General features: G+C 42.1%; 1 protein-coding gene across 1 annotated transcript; it reads right to left on the reverse strand.

Moving 5' to 3' along the window:
- Positions 1-489: 489 nt before the first annotated feature.
- LOC144598659 (superoxide dismutase [Cu-Zn]-like) lies at positions 490-15,445 on the reverse strand. The gene is made up of 5 exons (XM_078408887.1): positions 15,359-15,445; positions 9,825-9,918; positions 8,490-8,559; positions 3,452-3,569; positions 490-682 (listed from the first exon to the last, which is right to left on the reverse strand). Exons 1-5 carry the CDS (start codon positions 15,443-15,445, stop codon positions 557-559), a joined length of 495 nt encoding a protein of 164 aa, XP_078265013.1. The 3' UTR covers positions 490-556.
- Between the last annotated feature and the right edge of the window lie 2,614 nt (positions 15,446-18,059).

The following is an 18,059-nucleotide window of genomic DNA, read 5'->3' on the forward strand; positions in this document are numbered from 1 at the left end:
TTAATGAGGAGATAGATAGATTTCTGGACACAAAAAGCATTAACGCGTAAAGAGAGAAAACAAGGATTTGGTATAGAGATCGAATATCAACTATAATCATAATGAAGGGCAGTGTAGGCTCGAGGAGCTGAATGGCTTACTCCTGCTTCTAGATTCTGCACAGAAAATGTTAAACTGGTCCTGCTGCATTTCTGGATCTCATGCCCAGATCTCAGCACACTTTTCAACATACTGTAGTAAATAGTGATGGATAATTATTTAAGTTTTATTGAAGATCATTGGCCAGTTAAATGTTCAAGTAACCAAAGTTAACCATTATGTGAAGGTCATATGGATAAAAGAAAATATAAATTAGTATTAATATGTATGTTTGACAGTATATGAAATTAAAATAATGCACAATTCTGACAATGCATTTTATGGTAGTGAAAGATTTGCAATATGAATGAAATCGTTATAAAGACCAGTTTCTGAAATTTAATGCAAATTTGAGGGAATTGGATGATTACATGGAACAGCTTGCTTAATTTTATTATTCAGTTAATACTTCTTGGAATTATATGCCTGGTTCCTTTTTGTTAGCTATTCCAATTATACCCCAAGCTAAACCTTTTCCAGCATTTCCTCCCATGACGCTTTCTTCGTCTCCACCTTTACCCAGGTCATCTTCGTTTTCAGTAACCTTCAAGAAAGTAAAAGAGTTAATGTTCATATACGCAAATAGCAAAACAAACATTTTCAAACAATTACTAGTCAAAATAATCTCATCACTTTTAATTTACTTTTTTCAATTTACCAATAAGAGTTTAAAATAAAATTAATTCACTTATATACAAAATATATTTTCAAATTTTCTGACGATCTGGCTTAAATCGTGTGTTAGTCATGATTTCAGGTTACCTACACAGACAATATGACAAAGGAGGAAACTGGAATTACATATTTGGCTAACAAATGGCAGGAACAACAAATTACCCAGAATGAGGCAATAAATCATTCAAGTGTCCCTGGTGCACTGAATGTAAGATCCTTTGATGGAGGTCACACACTTTGTGCACATTCAGATTAGTCACATTTTTTTCTTGGTAAACAGCTTGCTCTTCATGTGGAGGCTTGAGCACTACATGTGCAATTTAGCACTTCCAGAGTCTTCAAGAAGTCCTCTATCAAGGAGCTCATACCGAGCCTGCTATTTTTTGAACAAATGGAGGAGAAAAAATATTCTCTGAATAAAGAGATTCCAGTACTGTGCTTCAACATGTCATTTGGCAAACATCCACAAAATCATTTGGCATGATCGAGAGGCAAAGAAATACAGGGCCACTTTGCCATTCACCTCAGGACACTAACCCCAGTGTTAACTGGCAGCTCTCGTGTCGCTGAATATCTGGATGAATTATGGCCATTTAGCATGATGTGCATGCAACTATCAACCAACACAAGCACACCTGTGCAACACCCAACTGTTCAAGATCAATTTCTCCTCCACAATATGCAATGCTAAATAATGAACTTTAAGACAAGAGGACAATAAATATTTTAGCCCGCTCATGTAAATGCTTGTAAGCCACTTGGCTTTGAAAATGGAGTTATATAATCTTCAGAGTAAGATTCAATGTTATAAGTATGTTTCCGTACTAACATAACTGAGAAGCCTGGTATATTGCCTGTGAAGTGCAACTGAATAGTGAAAAAGATCATGGGAGCTAGAACTGCCCAATGAAGTCCTAGAAAAATGAGTGCTTTAGAACATAGAAAGTACAGCGCAGGTAATGGCCCTTCAGCCCACAATGTCTGTGCCAAGAACAACTCTGATCTGCCTGCACTTAATCCATATCCCCCCCCCCCCCCATTCCCTGCATATCCATGTGCCAATCCAAAAATCAAATGCCACTATCATACTTGTCTCCACAACCACCTCCAGCAATGCGCTACAGGCACATACCACCCTCTGTGTAAAAAAACTTGCCCTGCACATCCTTTAGTCTTCGCCTCTCTCATCTTAAAGCTATGCCATCTAGTGATTTACATTTCCGCGCTGTATCTCTAAACTAAACTAAACTAAATTGAAAAGGTTCTAACTATTTACCCTATCTATGCATCCCAGAATATTGTATACTTTTATCGGGCCTCCCTCGACCTATTACAGAAAAAACATTACAATCTGTCCAACCTCTCCCTGCAGCTAATAACGCCTAATCTAGGCATCATTCTGATCAACCTCCCTCTGTACCCTTTCCAAATTCTCCACATCCTTCCTATAATAGGCAACTGAACTGCATGCAATATTCCAAATGCGGCCTACCAAAGTCCTATGAAGCTGCATCATGACTTACTGACTCCTAGATTCAATGCCCTGACCAATGGCCTTCTTTACCACTCTATCTACTTGTGTTGTCTGTTTAAGGGAATTATGGACTTGGGCTCCAAGATCCCTCTGTCCATCATTGCTTTAGACTTTAGCGATACATCATGGAAACAGGCCCTTAGCCCGCTGAGTCCGTGCCGATCAACAATCACCACGTACGCTAACACTATCCTAAGCATTAGGGACAATTTACAATTTTACCGAAGCCAATTAACTTACTAACCTGTGTGTCTTTGGCGTGTGGGAGGAAAGCGGAGCATCCGGAGAAAACCCACGTGGTCACAGGAAGGATGTAAAAACTCCGTACAGACAGCATAGTCAGAATCGAACCCAGGTCTCTGGTGGGTAAGGCAGCAGCTCTACCGCTGTGCCACTGTGCTGCCCAAATCTAATTCTGTTAAGGGTCATGCCATTAATTGTACATTTTCCTTTTACATCTGACCTCCCAAAGATGCAACACCTCACACTTGCTCAGATTAAACTCCATCTGCCATTTCTTTACCCATTTTTGTAGCTGATCGAAATCCCGCTATCAACTTTGACAGCCATCCTCACAATCCGCGACCTCACAATACTGGTGTCATCTGCAAACTTACTAACACACATCTGTAATGATTTTAACTAGTAACATGGATCTCCTGGTTGGATTCTTTAGTCAGAGGGTGGTGAATCTGTAGAATTCTTTGCCATAGAGGCTGTGGAGGCAAAGTCTGGATATATTTAAGGCAAAGATGGATAGTTTCTTGATTAGTACGGATGTCAGAGGTTATGGGGAGAAGGCAGGGGAATGGGGTTATGAGGGAGAGATAGATCAGCCATGTTTGAATGGCGGAGTAGACTTGATGGGCTGAATGGCCTAATTATACTACTATCACGTGATCTGATGATCTTATGGATAGACCTAACATTATTTTCAGAGCATGAAAATGAATGGGCCAAAATTAAACCCTGTCCCCCGTCCCCCCCCTTCCTCCAATTAGGCATTCTTCCTTCAACCACTTACTTTTAGTTTCACTAAAAGTTATAACAGTAAACTTAAAGTTGCCATATTAGTTTTTTAAATTTGAACAATACAGTATTTACCACCAAAGTACGTCCAATTACTGAATAATTTCCTGCCAATCGGAGGAGTCGATCGTGCATTTCAAACTTTGCAATTCCTTCATCATTAGCTTCAACGTTACCCAGGTCACCAACATGTCTACAATCAATTAGAGATGTTAAATATGTATAATTATTACAATGATGCAAACAATAAACTACCAGCACATTCACAATACATTTACTGTATATAGTATATTCAAAATAAAGAAATACAAATAATTAGTAGATAAATGCAAGTATTCCACTAACTCTTTAGAAGACAGGGGATCATTGTATTCCAGAAGATAGGCAGCAACTGAGAGAGGTGGGAGAGGGAGGATACAGAGAAGGGTTGGAGCTCTCTACCAGGGCAACTCTGCAGTTTGACCCGCCAACACTTCTCTGCAGATATGCAATTTTTTCTCCATGTATTTATTCAATTCCTTTCTGAAGGCCACAATGGAACCTGCTCCACTATATCCGCAGCCCACTCGAGGTTTAGGTTTATTATTGTCACTCATACTGTAGTATAGTGAAAAACTTTGTTTTGTATCAAAACCTTTGTTGTTTATCTAATCAAATCAGAAAATACTATACATAAATATTATCAAGCCAAACTCCAGTACAATAAGCAGAGCAAATGCAAAGATACAGAATGCAGAATATAGTTTTCAGCATTGTAGTGCACCAGTTCCAGAGACAAAGTTCAATGTTCACCAAAGAGTTGAGATCAATCGCAGTGTATCTGAGCTTATGCAGGGACTGTTCAGAAGCCTGATAACAGAAGTGAAGAAGCTATTCCCGAGTCTGGTGGTGTGGGCTTTAACATTTCTGTATCTTCTACCTGACGGAAGTGGGGAGAAGGTGGAATGAACTTGATTATGTTGGCTGCTTTGCTGAGGCAGCCTTAAGTATAAATGGAGTCAATAATAACTGAACTAAGAATTTCCCAACCATATCCACTTCAGCACCGTTGATGCTGATGTTTCCAATCACAAGCTCCATTAAAAGAAGTTTTCCTTGTTGCTCTTAATTTTCTTCTCTTCTGACTTCTTGTCCTTGACCCTTCCACCAAAATAAACAGCCTCCTATTAATCAGTCTTATCATGTGATCTTCCCTTCTCAAAAGAATCAGTCTCTTTATTCTACCATGTAACTATAGTCCCTCTTCCCAGGAATCTTTTCTGGACTCTCTCTTATGCCTACACATCGTTCCTACATGACGACCAGATTGGGCCCAATGTTCCAGTTAAGGCCAGACCAGTGTTTCATAAAGGATCAGAATAACGTCCCTGCTTTTATACTCAATGCCTATTAACAAAGCCCAAAATTGCTTATGCCTTATTAATTAGTTTCTCAACCTGCTTTCACATTGAGCACACATTCTTCCGAGTCTGTTTACTCCCTACACTTCTTTAAGAACAGTATTCTTTATTCTGTGGCTTTTTTTCCTTCATTCTTTCTAACAAAATGCATCATCTCACATTTCCCTGCATAAGCAGTCATCTGCGATGCAGTCTGTCCATTCCACCAATATTGCTCAATGTCCTGGACTCTGAACAATCACAAGTTCATACCGCAATACTTTGAAAAGAACATCCACTCGGACTTTACAGTATTGTGCATACTCCCTTCCTCTTTTGGGACTCCCACAGCATTGAAACAATAATCATGTTGGCACATATTTCAATGTGAAGTGAACTCTAATGCAGTGTACAAAGGCTGCCAGTGAGATCTAATGCTGGGTGAGTTAGGAAAGCAATGCGCAGGCCTGGGTGCACTGACCCCCAAACTCAATGCTCAATATACAGGCACAAATTTGAATTAAAAGCTTGAATATCAAAGGTTATTGATAAACAGGCTTGCAAAGAAGTCTATATAAATACAATAGATCAAGCAACAGCCTAAATGCGAAGACTGAGATATGCTACTATTCCCATTCCTCCAGTCAGAAACATAAGTGCTCACCATGACCTTCTTTGCTGTCTTTATTTAGCCAATTTCAAATCTGTACAATCAATGTTCCTTCAATTGATAAGCTTCATCGATATTATATGTATATTTACACATGGTTGTATCAAAAGTATTCTGAAAGTCCATGTACACCACATCAACTGCATCACCCTCTTCAACCCAATCTTATCAGAAAATTCACCAAATTGGTTAAACAATCTATCCTTAACCAATCAGCTGTACCATTTTCCTGGACTACCCCACGTTCCTTGATTCCCGTAAAATATCCTAAAAGAAAAGTTTTGAATTAACTCAACATTCTTTCACAGCTCCAAAATAGAGAATTCCAAAGATTCTAACACTCTGAGTAAATAAATATTTTCTCATAGCAGCCTCATGGCCTACCCATTATTGTTTCTTGAGTTAGCAGGTTAAGTTGCAGAGGCTTGGGGGCCACCTATTCACAATCTACATCAATTGTTTGGCTGAAGGGACAAAATATCATATTTGCATTTGTTCATGAGGCAAAACTAGATGGAAATACAAACATCTGTGACCCCTGGGTTCTAGATTCCTTGATATGGGGGGAGAAGTTCTCTCTGCATGTCAAGACTTTTAAGAAATTAGGACGTTTCAGAGATTTTCTCTTTTTGTTCAGAACTTTAGAGAATGCAAGCCCAATTTACTTAATTGTTCTTTATGATAAAAACCTGCCATCTTGAGAGCCAGTTTATTGAACCTTGCCTACACTCACTCCATCAAGTTTGTCATTTTATTTGATACTGAATCCAAAACCGCACACAGCACAACACCAAGGCCCTATATAATTGCAGTGAGATATCTTTATTCCAGTTCTCAAATCCTTTAGTAATAAAGGCCAATATATAATTTGCCTTCCTAATTGCTTGCTAATTGGTAATTAAAGGCGGCGCACTGTGTCGCAATCGTAGAGTTACTACTTTACAGTGCTTGCACTGCCTGAGACCCGGGTTCGATCCCGACTACGGGTGGTGGCTGTACGTAGTTTGTACATTTTCCTCGTGACTGCGTAGGTTTTCTCTGAGATATTCGGTTTCCTCCCACGCTCCAAAGATGTACAGATTTGTAGGTTAATTGGCTTGGTATAAATGTAAATTGTCCCTAGTTGTGTAGGATAGCACTAATGTGTGGGGATCGCTGATCAGTGCGGACTCGATGGACCAAAGGGCCTGTTTCCACACTGTATCTCTAAACTAAACTAAAAGTAACCACTTGGTGGCATTCTGAAACTTGTGTACAAGGATAGCTGGATCCCTTTTGGTCATGCTTATGTTTGACCTTCAAACGCTTTAAAATAAAAATCTGCTTTACAGATTTATGCAAAGTGGACAACTTAACATTTTCATTATTATATTGCACTTGACATGTCCGTGCTCCCTGACTTAGACTGCTGTATCCCCTCAAACATCTTTTACATCCTATTTCTTCCTACAATCCCACTTAATTTCATATCGTCAGAAAACATTATAGCATACAACTCCATTAGCAAACTGACACAACACAGCTTATGAGTCCCCAAGCACCAATCCCTGCAGTAGCCATTAGTCACAGATTGCCAACTGGAGAAAGATTTATTCTCACCTTTTTTGATTGAGAACCAATTCTCAATACATATCAGTTTATTACCCATACTTCACATGCTCTAACTCTGTGGACCATCCTCCAATCTTCTGAAATAGTAAGAGTACCAGCAAGGAGGACAATAGAAAAGTGACAGAGACATGATCATGGTGTGGGAATGATAGAAATGAAGATACAGAGGCATGGACGTAGTCCTTGTAACATACATATATATTATTTGAAGTTTTATCTTGGAAAAAGCAGAATATAAAGCGGAGCAGAGATCCCTAATTTAATTTCAAGTGGGACCTGCATGGAAGATAAAAGACCCCTCACTAGAAGACTCCAAGGATATCCATAATTGAATGTTAGAAAAGACATCTAAAGCACAAACATTTGGGTATTGCCTGCTGCTGTCAATATCCTTTGTCCTGGATGTAATGTCCCACATGTATGTATTCATACTTAGCGATAATGGAGCATCAAGATTCTCAACCCCAGACTTGCATTAGAAATAATAATTACAGGTAACAAATACAATCTGGCTTGTCCTGTATGTATAGGTAGCAGAGCTTTAGGGAACGCCAAGTAACTAGGAAGTAAAGTGGAAAATAAAGTATTAAATATCACGTTAAGAATCAGAATCTTTGGCACCAATTCATGGGAAGCAACTTAGGGTAAATTTATGAGTTGTTGTGCTTTTCAATACATGTTTAAATGTACTTAGTTTAGTTTAGTTTAGTTTAAGGATACAGCGCAGAAACAGGCCCTTCGGCCCACTGAGTCCGCGTCGACCAGCGATCCCTGCACACTAACACTATCCTATACACACTCGGGAGGATTTGGAATTATTCCAAGGCAATTAACCTTCAAATCCAATATATCTTTGGAGTGTGGGAGGAAACCGGAGAGCTTGGAGAAAACTCATGCAGGTAAAGGGGAGAACGTACAAACTCCGTACATATAAGCGCCCCTTAGTCAGAATCGAACCTAGGTCTCTGGTTCTGTAAGGCAGCAACTCTACCGCTGCACCACCGTGCTGCCATCTTGCTTTTTCAAATGCAATTGTCATGGTGCTTGCAGTGGCTGACTAAGATAGACCTTAGTTTACATAGGATCAAATTTACATTGTATTTCCTGGCATAGGTGCAACTAAGGGACAGCATAAGTATGCTGATGACCAAAATATTGAGAAACAACTACTTTGCCATTTACTCTTTTTCTGAAATTTAGCAGCCTTTCATCCCACTCATGGAAGATAAGGACGGGAAGTGCTATTTGTTAACAGAATGAGCACAATGGTGCATGATTATAGAGGAAGTGTAGTCCTAAAATAAATTATTAAACAGCCCACGTGATAGTAATTGTAAGTGTCCTACCATGCAGCGAAAAATATTTGCAAAACATTGAGCAGATTATGCATAAGTGCAATTAAATACAGCATGTTAATCACGGTGCTCATTATTAACATAGATGCAAACCTCACCTCTCATCATCTTGTGGTCCACCGTGTTTTTTGTTACAGGGATTATAATGCACTCCTGAACTGCCAATGCCTGAAAGAATTTGTACATGAATGACTTTGCATTAAGTTTTACAGTGCAGAAATATCTACTTTGTAGTTCTTGTCTCAGGTCAAAAATTCACTTTTACCATTTTGGTTTCTAAATTTGCCTGACCACAAATGAGGCAATAACAGGGATCTACAAAATGGTAGTTTTAACACTGTAAGCTGAATGTAGTAAGGGATATACCCATTCCCTCTCTCCTAGATGCTGCCTGACCTGCTGAGTTACTCCAGCATTTTGTGATACAAGGGATATAGCCTGTACTTCACAATTTGGATCACGGGAAAGCTATTTTGCCCATCAGGATAAGAGACATCTCCTCTGACCCAGAAAGGATCTCAGATAGCATGGGGACGGACGGTCCTTGGAGGCATCAATGACATAGGTAGGGCTATGAAAAAAGTCCCACTGAGAGAATTTGAGTCGCTTATGAGATCATTGAAAAGTAGAACAATAAAGGTAATAACCTCTGGATTTGTATCACTAACCATTGGAAAACTAGCATATAATCAGGGAAATGAGTGCATGGTTCAAAGTTTGAAAGAAGTAGGCTTCAATTTGTGATACACTGGCATTAGTCCTGGAGGAGCAGAAAATGTTCCATTGGAACAGACTGTATCAAATTCAAGTTGAGACCAAAGTTCCATTGAGTCAAATGACCAGATAAGTAGATAAGGCTTTAAACCAAATAAGGGTTAGGAGAGTTCAAGCGGAGAGAAAATTAGAATGTTGCACAGAAAGCAGTGGAGGGAAGGGATTGGGTTAAGGATAGTCACATTTTGTGGGTAAGGCACAGAATATACTGAGAAATGTAGTAACAAACAGGATCCAAGTAAGAAAAAAAACAACAAATGGGGCTATAATATAAAGAGATGTTAAAATGTTCTAGAAAAAACAAGTAAAATGAAAAAGGTGCTGTATCTGAATGAATTAATAGATACATCATTTCCATTATGGATACACGGCTGTATATCCAAGGATATTTGACATTTAGAGAGGGACAGGGAAAAAGTAAGAGATGAGGGTGGCATTGTTAGTAAAAGATGAAAACCAATCTATAATGAGAAAGGATATTGGCTCAGGCGATTGAACAGCACCAAACGGCTGAAAACATTGGTCAGAGAACATGGTCCAAAATCTTGAACAACCTTTTAACATTGATAATTTATTTGCTGAGATTTATCTTGCAAGTATTAACATATTGGCTAAAAATCATAATTATTTGCAAATATGATACCATGGCCAATACATACCAGTGCTAACATTTCCCAATGATGAAATATAAAGGCCATGTTTTCCTGGTTGCAATCCCTCAATGCTCCCCTTTATGAACACTTCTTCAGTTTCCTATAAAAGATTTTAACATTCCAGTAATTAAATACAATTCTTCAACTTTTAATGGGATCTGCTACTTGGAGTTGACATTATCTGTGTCATCTCTCCAGACATGGTGTACCTCTTCCACTCTCCCAATCTACCTTTCTGTAAGTTGTACCTCCATTCATGCATAACTAGTCATGGCCATTGAAGCACCTACAATGTCTTCTTATTCATTACTAAGAGGTTTCTTTGATGTACCTGTCCTGCTGCACCCTTCACCACCACCCTGCCTCCGCCACAAATGATCTATCCTAACCTGTTCTCATCTTTATGGTACTCTCAGGAGCATCAGCATCCAGCTAAATGTTGAGAACTCAAAACTCTAACCACTATCCTTCCTCAATTCATCCAGGTTGTCAAACTGATTGTTCCATTTGCTGGGAATAGGTGGACTGTAATTTGCTCCAATTTAGCAGTGGAGAAACCCAGTTATTGTTTTCTATTCTTGCCACAAACTACATTCTTAACTGCTAATTCTATCCATCCATTGTTAGGGTCAGAGTAGCAAAGTTAATTAATTTTTGCACAATAATACAAAATAATTATTTTCATTAAACAAAATATGACCATCAACTTAACTTGTATCTGGCCTTGTTCATCAAGAACTTACTCAGTCTGCTCAGAGAATGCTCGAGTGAATGAAAAGTGAAAGGCAAGAATATACAATTCACATCACAAAACACGTATAGTTTATATACATATATATATATATATATATATAATATATATATATATTGAAGGTGCTCAACATCGATGTGACATGTCTGACACCAGCACTGAGAGCCATGGAATAGTCTGTAGTAGTCCTGGGAGAGCCTTGCAGCTGACCGCAAGAGGTGGAGAGGTACCCTGAACCAACATCTCCAAATGGGGGAAGAGAAACTGATGAACGCAGCGGCAGACAAGCGGGCACGGAGAAAGGAGCGCAGCAACTTCAACAGACCAGAGGCCACACACAAATGTGACCTTTGTGACAGAGACTGTCACTCCCGCATTGGCCTCTTGAACACTATTGTAAGATATGACAATCTATATATTACTAAAACTCTCATCTTGTATATTTCTGGGTTTGTGGATAGATTTGTTCCCGAAATACAGCCAAAATGGTACACGATAGCGCAACAATTTTAGGCCCACCCAACTCACCATTCCCCTGCGGTGTCGATTGATCAAGTTTTGTTACATTTTATAAACAATGAACAAACTTTAATAAATGCGCCCCCCCCCCCCCCCGCCGGGAGGGCTGGCACCCGTCTCGGCGTGCCCCGCGCCTGACCTTTCTCCCATGGTGCAGCGCGGCGGCAGAGGGTCAAACAAGATGTTCGTCGCCGCAGAGCTGCCGCTGCAGGAGAGGTTTTCACCCAACGGGTCCATGGCTCGCTCTGGCCGAGCGATGGCCGCCCGGGGCCGAGGGGAGTGGCTCTCTCTCCCCTTTCCTCTCCCCCTTCGCCCGCCCACGGCCCCAGGGGACACTCCCCGGCCGGCAATGGATCCACGGATCGTCAGTTGGGGGAGGGTTGCAGGAGAGGTTTGCCTCAAATGGGGATTGCCGCGCCCGCAGGAGAGATTTGGACCCAACAGGTCCACGCCCGTCTAGTACCTCTTAAAAGTAATCTAAGTGTAAACAATATTAAGCAGCAAACTTGCAGTCAAATTATGGAGATGAGCAAAACTCATAAGAGTAATAATGGGATCTTCAATTTCCAAATATAGATTTGGTGAGGAACACTATTGGAGTAAATGAAAAAGAGGTTTTTCTCAAGTGTGTGCAGGAGAATGTTATTGAATGTGAAGTAGCATTGCTAGACTTGGTTCTGGAAAATGAGTCAGGCCAAAAGATGCAAGAATCAAGAGGGGAACAGCTAGAAAATATCTATGTTTCAAATACTGTATCTATGGAAAAGAATAGAATCCACTTCTAAGTTAAAACCAATCAATTGGTGATAGGCCAATTTCAATCAGATGAGATCTATTACCAATAAATATCAAAGGGTTGTAAGAACAACTGTTAACAAACAATTGCAGGCTATGAAAGTGAAGATGTTACAGCTAACAGTCACCTGAACAAATCTGGACTGCTCAGTGATATCCAGCAAGGAAAATGCTGTAAGCAAACCCTGTCGAGCTAATTGAAAAGACTTTTTGAGGAAGTAAGCCAAAGCGTTTATGATGTGTGTGCTATTAAGTTATATATGGAACTACCAAAAGACATTTGATATGATAGAGACATACTGCATGGAAATAGGGCCTGTTATGATATCTGCCGCAACGACCTCCTCTGGCAGCTCGTTCCATAAACCCACAACCCTCTGAGTGAAAAAGATACGATATGACATGTCTGACACCAGCACTGAGAGCCATGGAATAGTCTGTAGCAGCAAGCTGAAAACATTGACTAAAGGAACCAAGAATTGTGAAAGGTTTTTTAGACTTGCACATGGATATTGAAGTTCCCCAGTGGTAATAGGGCCATTGTCTTTCCCAACATTTATATCACTGCGATAGAGCTGCTACTCACAGCGCCAGAGACCTGGGTTTGATTCTGACTGCGGGTGCTGTCCGTGTGGAGTTTGTATGTTCACCCTGTGACCTTGTGTGTTTTCTCCAGGTGTTCCACTTTCTTCCCATATTCCAAAGACGTGCAGGTTTGTAAGTTAATTGGCTGCAGTAAATTGTGTAGGGTGCAAACATGGGATAAGGTAGAGCTGGTGTATGGGTGGCCGATGGTCGGCATGGCCTCAGACGTCCGAAGGGTCTATTTGCACGCTGTTCTTCTAACCTGTCTCAAACACTGATTTGGACATGTGTATACGACTTTATTTTCACAAGACCTGGAGGCTGTGAACAGATTTTAAGCAGATAAAAACTGGCTGGCTGAATGGGTAAATAAGTGCCATATAAAACCTATTGCTTTAAAATATTAAATATTATATTTTAGTCAGAAGAATAAGCAATATAAATTGGAGGGCACAATCTAAATGTGATACAAAAACAGAAAAATCTGGGAGTGCTTGTGCACATATTAAAGTGACAGGGCTGATTGAGAAAGTGGTTAAAAGCAGATGGAATCCTGGATTTTATTAAAAGTGCAGAACCAAAAAGCGGGAGTAACAGCAGGTCAGTCAGCATCTTCGGAGGAAAGGAATATGTGACGTTTTAAGTTGAAACCCTGCTTCAGACTGAGTCAGTGGAAAAAGGAACGAGAGATATAGGTGACATAGATATAGAACAAATGAATGAAAGATATGCAAAAAGAAATGGTCCAGGAAAGATGGAGTCCACAATGGTTCATTGTTGGGTGTGGGTTCGGTGATAATGAGTTATACAGACAGTTAAACAACGGGACAACAGTGAAACTAATATGAAGACTAGGGTGGGGGTGGGGGGGGGGGGTTGGATGGAGAGGGGATGCAAGGCTTATTTGAAGTTAGAGAAATCAATACATACCACTGGGTTATAAGCTGCCGAAGTGAAATATCAGGTACTGTTCCTTCAATTTGCATTTGGCCTCACTGATAATGGAGGCTCAAGACCGAAAGGTCAGTTTGGAAATGGGAAGGGGAGTTAGAGTGTTTGGCAACCGGGAAATCACGTAGGCCAAGGCGGACTGAGCGAAGTGTTCAGTGAAACAGTCGGCGCTTAGTCTCGCCAATATATAGGAGTATATACAGGATATACAGCGGATACAGTAGATGAGGTTGGTGGAGGTGCAAGTGAACCTCTGCTTAACCTGAAAGGACTGTTGGGGTCCCTGGACAGAGTCGAGGGAGGGAGAGGGACTTTTTAAATAAAAAGAGGCATGGTGTACTGCAGCTAAAACTGGAGTATCCTGTCCAGCTGTCGGACCCCACTTCAGAAAGATACAAGGCATTGCTGACGACATATGAGGATTATTAAAATGGTTTAAGGGACCACGGATACTTTGATAGAATGGATAAATTTAAGGTGTTCTCTACTGAATGAAGATCCTCGAGGGTGGCATTTAAAATCATGAATGATCTCCAGTTAACAGTAATTAGGAAACATGTTTCCACTGGCCACGAACTTCGTGACATAGAATGAAGGGGTTTGGCACAAGGACGTGATTCCCCCCCCCAGCGTATTGAGTGATGGGAGGTGGAAATTCGCTGCTGCAGCAGATGTGGAGGCAGATTGACCCATTGGCGGGTAACCTGAGGGGAAGCAAATAACGGATTGCAGCGAGCAGCCGGGGCAAGGAGTGTGACTGGATTGTTTTTACATCGAGCCAGTACCTTGACAGGCCCAATTGTCGTCTTCCAAGCTGCAACCGTTACAGGATTATTGAATCAGTTAGAAACATCGTGAATGACCAAGGACCAAGAATGATGGCAGGACTTTCATATGAAGAAAGACTGGATAGACTAGGCTTATATTCGCTGGAATTTAGAAGACTGAGGGGGGATCTTATAGAAACATATAAAATTCTTAAGGGGTTGGAGAGGCTAGATGCGCGAAGATTGTTCCCGATGTTGGGGAAGTCCAGAACCAGGGGTCACAGCTTAAGGATAAGGGGAAGTCTTTTAGGACCGAGATGACAAAAACATTTCTTCACACAGAGTGGTGAGTCTGTGGAATTCTCTGCCACAGAAGGTAGTTGAGGCCAGTTCATTGGCTATATTTAAGAGGGAGTTATATGTTGCCCTTGTGGCTAAAGGGATCAGGGGGTATGGAGAGAAGGCAGGTACAGGATACTGAGTTGGATGATCAGCCATGATCATATTGAATGGCGGTGCTGGCTCGAAGGGCCGAATGGCCTACTCCTGCACCTATTTTCTATGTTTCTAAGTAGAAGTTGCAGATGTGCCGGTACTCCTAGCGCTGAGGTCAGCGAGCTAATTATAAGTACTTGCGGGAAACAATCTTCCGAGCGGCTCATGGTCCCATGGACGAGGTGCGTGGAAGAACTTGGTTCCTGGCAGATACCCCAACATCAGATCAGGCCTCAGTTAAACACCCGACGGACGGCGGCTCATATCAATTGCCGCGGGCATTTCGCCACTAAACTCTGTCGGCGACGGTGAAGCCGAAGCCTCGCCGCAACCCTGCGACAGCACACGCCCACGGTCATGGACACCGTCGTGGGGTCGACGGCCGAGCTGCGCCGGGGCCCAGCTGACGGGACCGTTAGCTCAGGATAAAGTCCCGCGCTCTGACTCCACTCAAAGTGACATTTATATGATGGTTATAAACATCATTCATCTATTGATAGAGGATGCCTGGTTGACTTTTTATTTTTAGGAGCTCCCAGAAACTAACAAGTGCAATGGAAATGGTTCGTAATTTAAATGTTTTATGGCGATTCGGACGAAGGGACGTTAACTTTTTTTAAAAAATAAATCCAGTTCGCACGTCAACTGAAACCCGCTGGGGTGAAGTCGATGCTTACATCCCACTCGAAGGTGACGGTCCCTTGAATGGCGCTGTCGCCATTCGTTTCCTCGCCCCTCAGCAAACAGATGCCCGTCGCGATCATGGTTGAACCGGCTGCGCCCACCCGCCAGCCACCCGCCAACCACCCACCGCACGGCAGACACTGAGCACCCGCCCGCGGGGGGGGGGGGGGCGCCGCCAGCGACACGTCAACGAACCCCAAGCCGCGGTTACCATGGTTACAGGCGGTATACTTAGGAACAGTAGAAAATTGCTCGGGTATTTATTAATGAAGACAGGCACAAAAAATGCTGGAGTAACTCAGCGTCTCTGGAGAGAAGGAATGGGCGACGTTGCGAGACCCTTCTTCAGACTGAGAGTCAAGCGGAAAGGAGAGGTGTAGACGGTGAACATCCTCAGTGTCTACAGTTCACCAGAATAATTCAAGAAAGATGAGGAAAAACCTTTTCAGTCAGAGAGTTGTGAATCAATATCAATAGTCAATAGTCGTTTATTTGTTACATACACATAAATGTGTAGTAAAATGAAACATTACCCGCAGTTGAACAATAAGACCAATAAGATTAATCAATAAAAATGCAATAACACATACAATCACAACTAACACCAAACAAAAAGAAACATCCATCACAGTGAGTCTCCTCCAGTCCCTCCTCACTGTGATGGAAGGCCAGAATGTCTTTTTCTCTTCCCTGCTGTCTTGTCCCGCGGTCAGGCTGTTGGAGTTGCCACGTCGGGGCGGTCGGGGCTCCCGATATTGAAGCCCCCGCTGGGCGGTGAAAAAAAATCCCGCGGCCTATTTCAGGCCGCGCCGGATGGTGAAAGGTCCGCGGCGGGCCGACCCAAGCCCCGCGATTCGGGGCGGGCGAACACGTTGCCTCTGCCGCTGCCGGAGCTCCCGATGTCGGCCCCCATCCAGGGGCCTGCGGGCTTCCGACGTCCACGCGGCCCGCGCCGGAGCCTCCGGAGACGAGTCGCAGCCGTTCCCGCAGCATTCGCAGGCAGCCAGCGCCGCAGGTGGTGAGTCCGGACCGCGGGCTCTGCGAACCAGAGACCCAGGTGGTCCCAGGTGCATGGCCGGTGGTAGGCCGCAACGGGAACGGAGACACGGCACAGAACAAAGGTCGCGTCTCCGTTCTGGAGAGAGAATGTTACAGTTACAGTTCCCGTTCCCTCCCACCCCCCAAAACATAACATACAACACTACATCATATTAACACTACAATTGAGACAAAAACAACAAAAAACACAAAAGACAGACGGACTGCAGGCAAGCCGCAGCTGCGACGGCAGCGCTGTGGAATTCTCTGCCTCAGAAGGCAGTGGAGGCCAATTCTCTGAATGCATTCAAGAGAGAGTTAGATAGAGCTCTTAAGGATAGCGGAGTCAGGGGGGTACTGATTGAGAATGATCAGCCATGATCACATTGAATGGCGGTGCTGGCTCGAAGGGCCGAATGGCCTCCACATGCACCTATTGTCTATTTGCAATTGCTGGAGTATGACATTTGCCCACACACTCCCCAGGGAACAAATTAATGAAAGATACGCTGTCAGGCAGCAACTCCACGAACATTTCCAAACATTTTCTGTTCTGACTTGTGCTTCCCTGAAAACACAGACTATGAAAAGCACAATTTCCATTTACTACTTGAAGTCCCGATTTAATCCTCTGCAACAGGGTGCTTTTGAATTTGATCCAGTCACGTGAATGTCCAGCTGGTTTGAAATAAGAGCATTTGATGGCACTGGGCCTATATTCGCTGGAGTTTAGAAGAATGAAACGTACAGAATAGTGAAATGTTTGGATGGAGTGAATGTTTGGATAGAGCGGATGTGGAGGATGTTTCCACTGGTGGGAGACTTGGCATAGACTCAAAATTAAAGGACGTTCTTTTAGGAAGGAGATGAGGAGGAATTTATTTCGCCAGAGGTGGTGAATCTGTGAAACTCTTTGCCACAGAAGGAGGTTGTGGTTAGGAGGGAGATAGATCAGTCATGATTTAATGGCGGAGTAGATTTGATGGGTCGAATGGCCTAATTCTACACCTATCTCTTTTGATTTTATGAAGAGCCCCTCAGAAATCTGAAATAAAGCAGGTTTTCTTGCACATCTAGTCCTGGGAATCTCTGATCCATGGCCATTCAAAACCATTGAATAGGATGGTATTGAGAATCTATAAAAAGGACACTGGCAGAATCAACTTAAAATGAATTAAAACATAGAAGCTCAATTCAACAACCTTGACAGCTGCAGATAAAATCATGTTTCCCTGGGGAGTGTGGGCAGATGTCATGCTCCAGCAATTGCAAATCTTTCTTGAATTATTCTGGTGAACTGTGGACACTGAAGATGCTCAAAGTGTCATTCCAACCCAACATCAAGAATCAACAATGCTATCCTCCCTGCTTTTCCAAATAGTCTTCCTCACACCATTCTTTGAAAATATGAAAGATGAAAAGGGAGGCCAAGGCAGAGTGACAATGCCATTTCAAGGGAGAGTTAAGAATCACACATAAACCAAACTAGATTTTAAAATGGTCTATCTTGAAGGACATTTGTAAATCAGACGAGTTTGAACAACAATCCTTAAATTTCATTTCCTCAATTCAAATGTTTTTAGTTCCAGTATAATTTTACAAACTCGATTTAGCTGCAGAAATTGGATTTGCCTGTTGATCAATAATATGATCCCT

Source organism: Rhinoraja longicauda, chromosome 12, assembly GCF_053455715.1.
Source record: "Rhinoraja longicauda isolate Sanriku21f chromosome 12, sRhiLon1.1, whole genome shotgun sequence".
NCBI classification, from domain to species: Eukaryota; Metazoa; Chordata; class Chondrichthyes; order Rajiformes; family Arhynchobatidae; genus Rhinoraja; species Rhinoraja longicauda.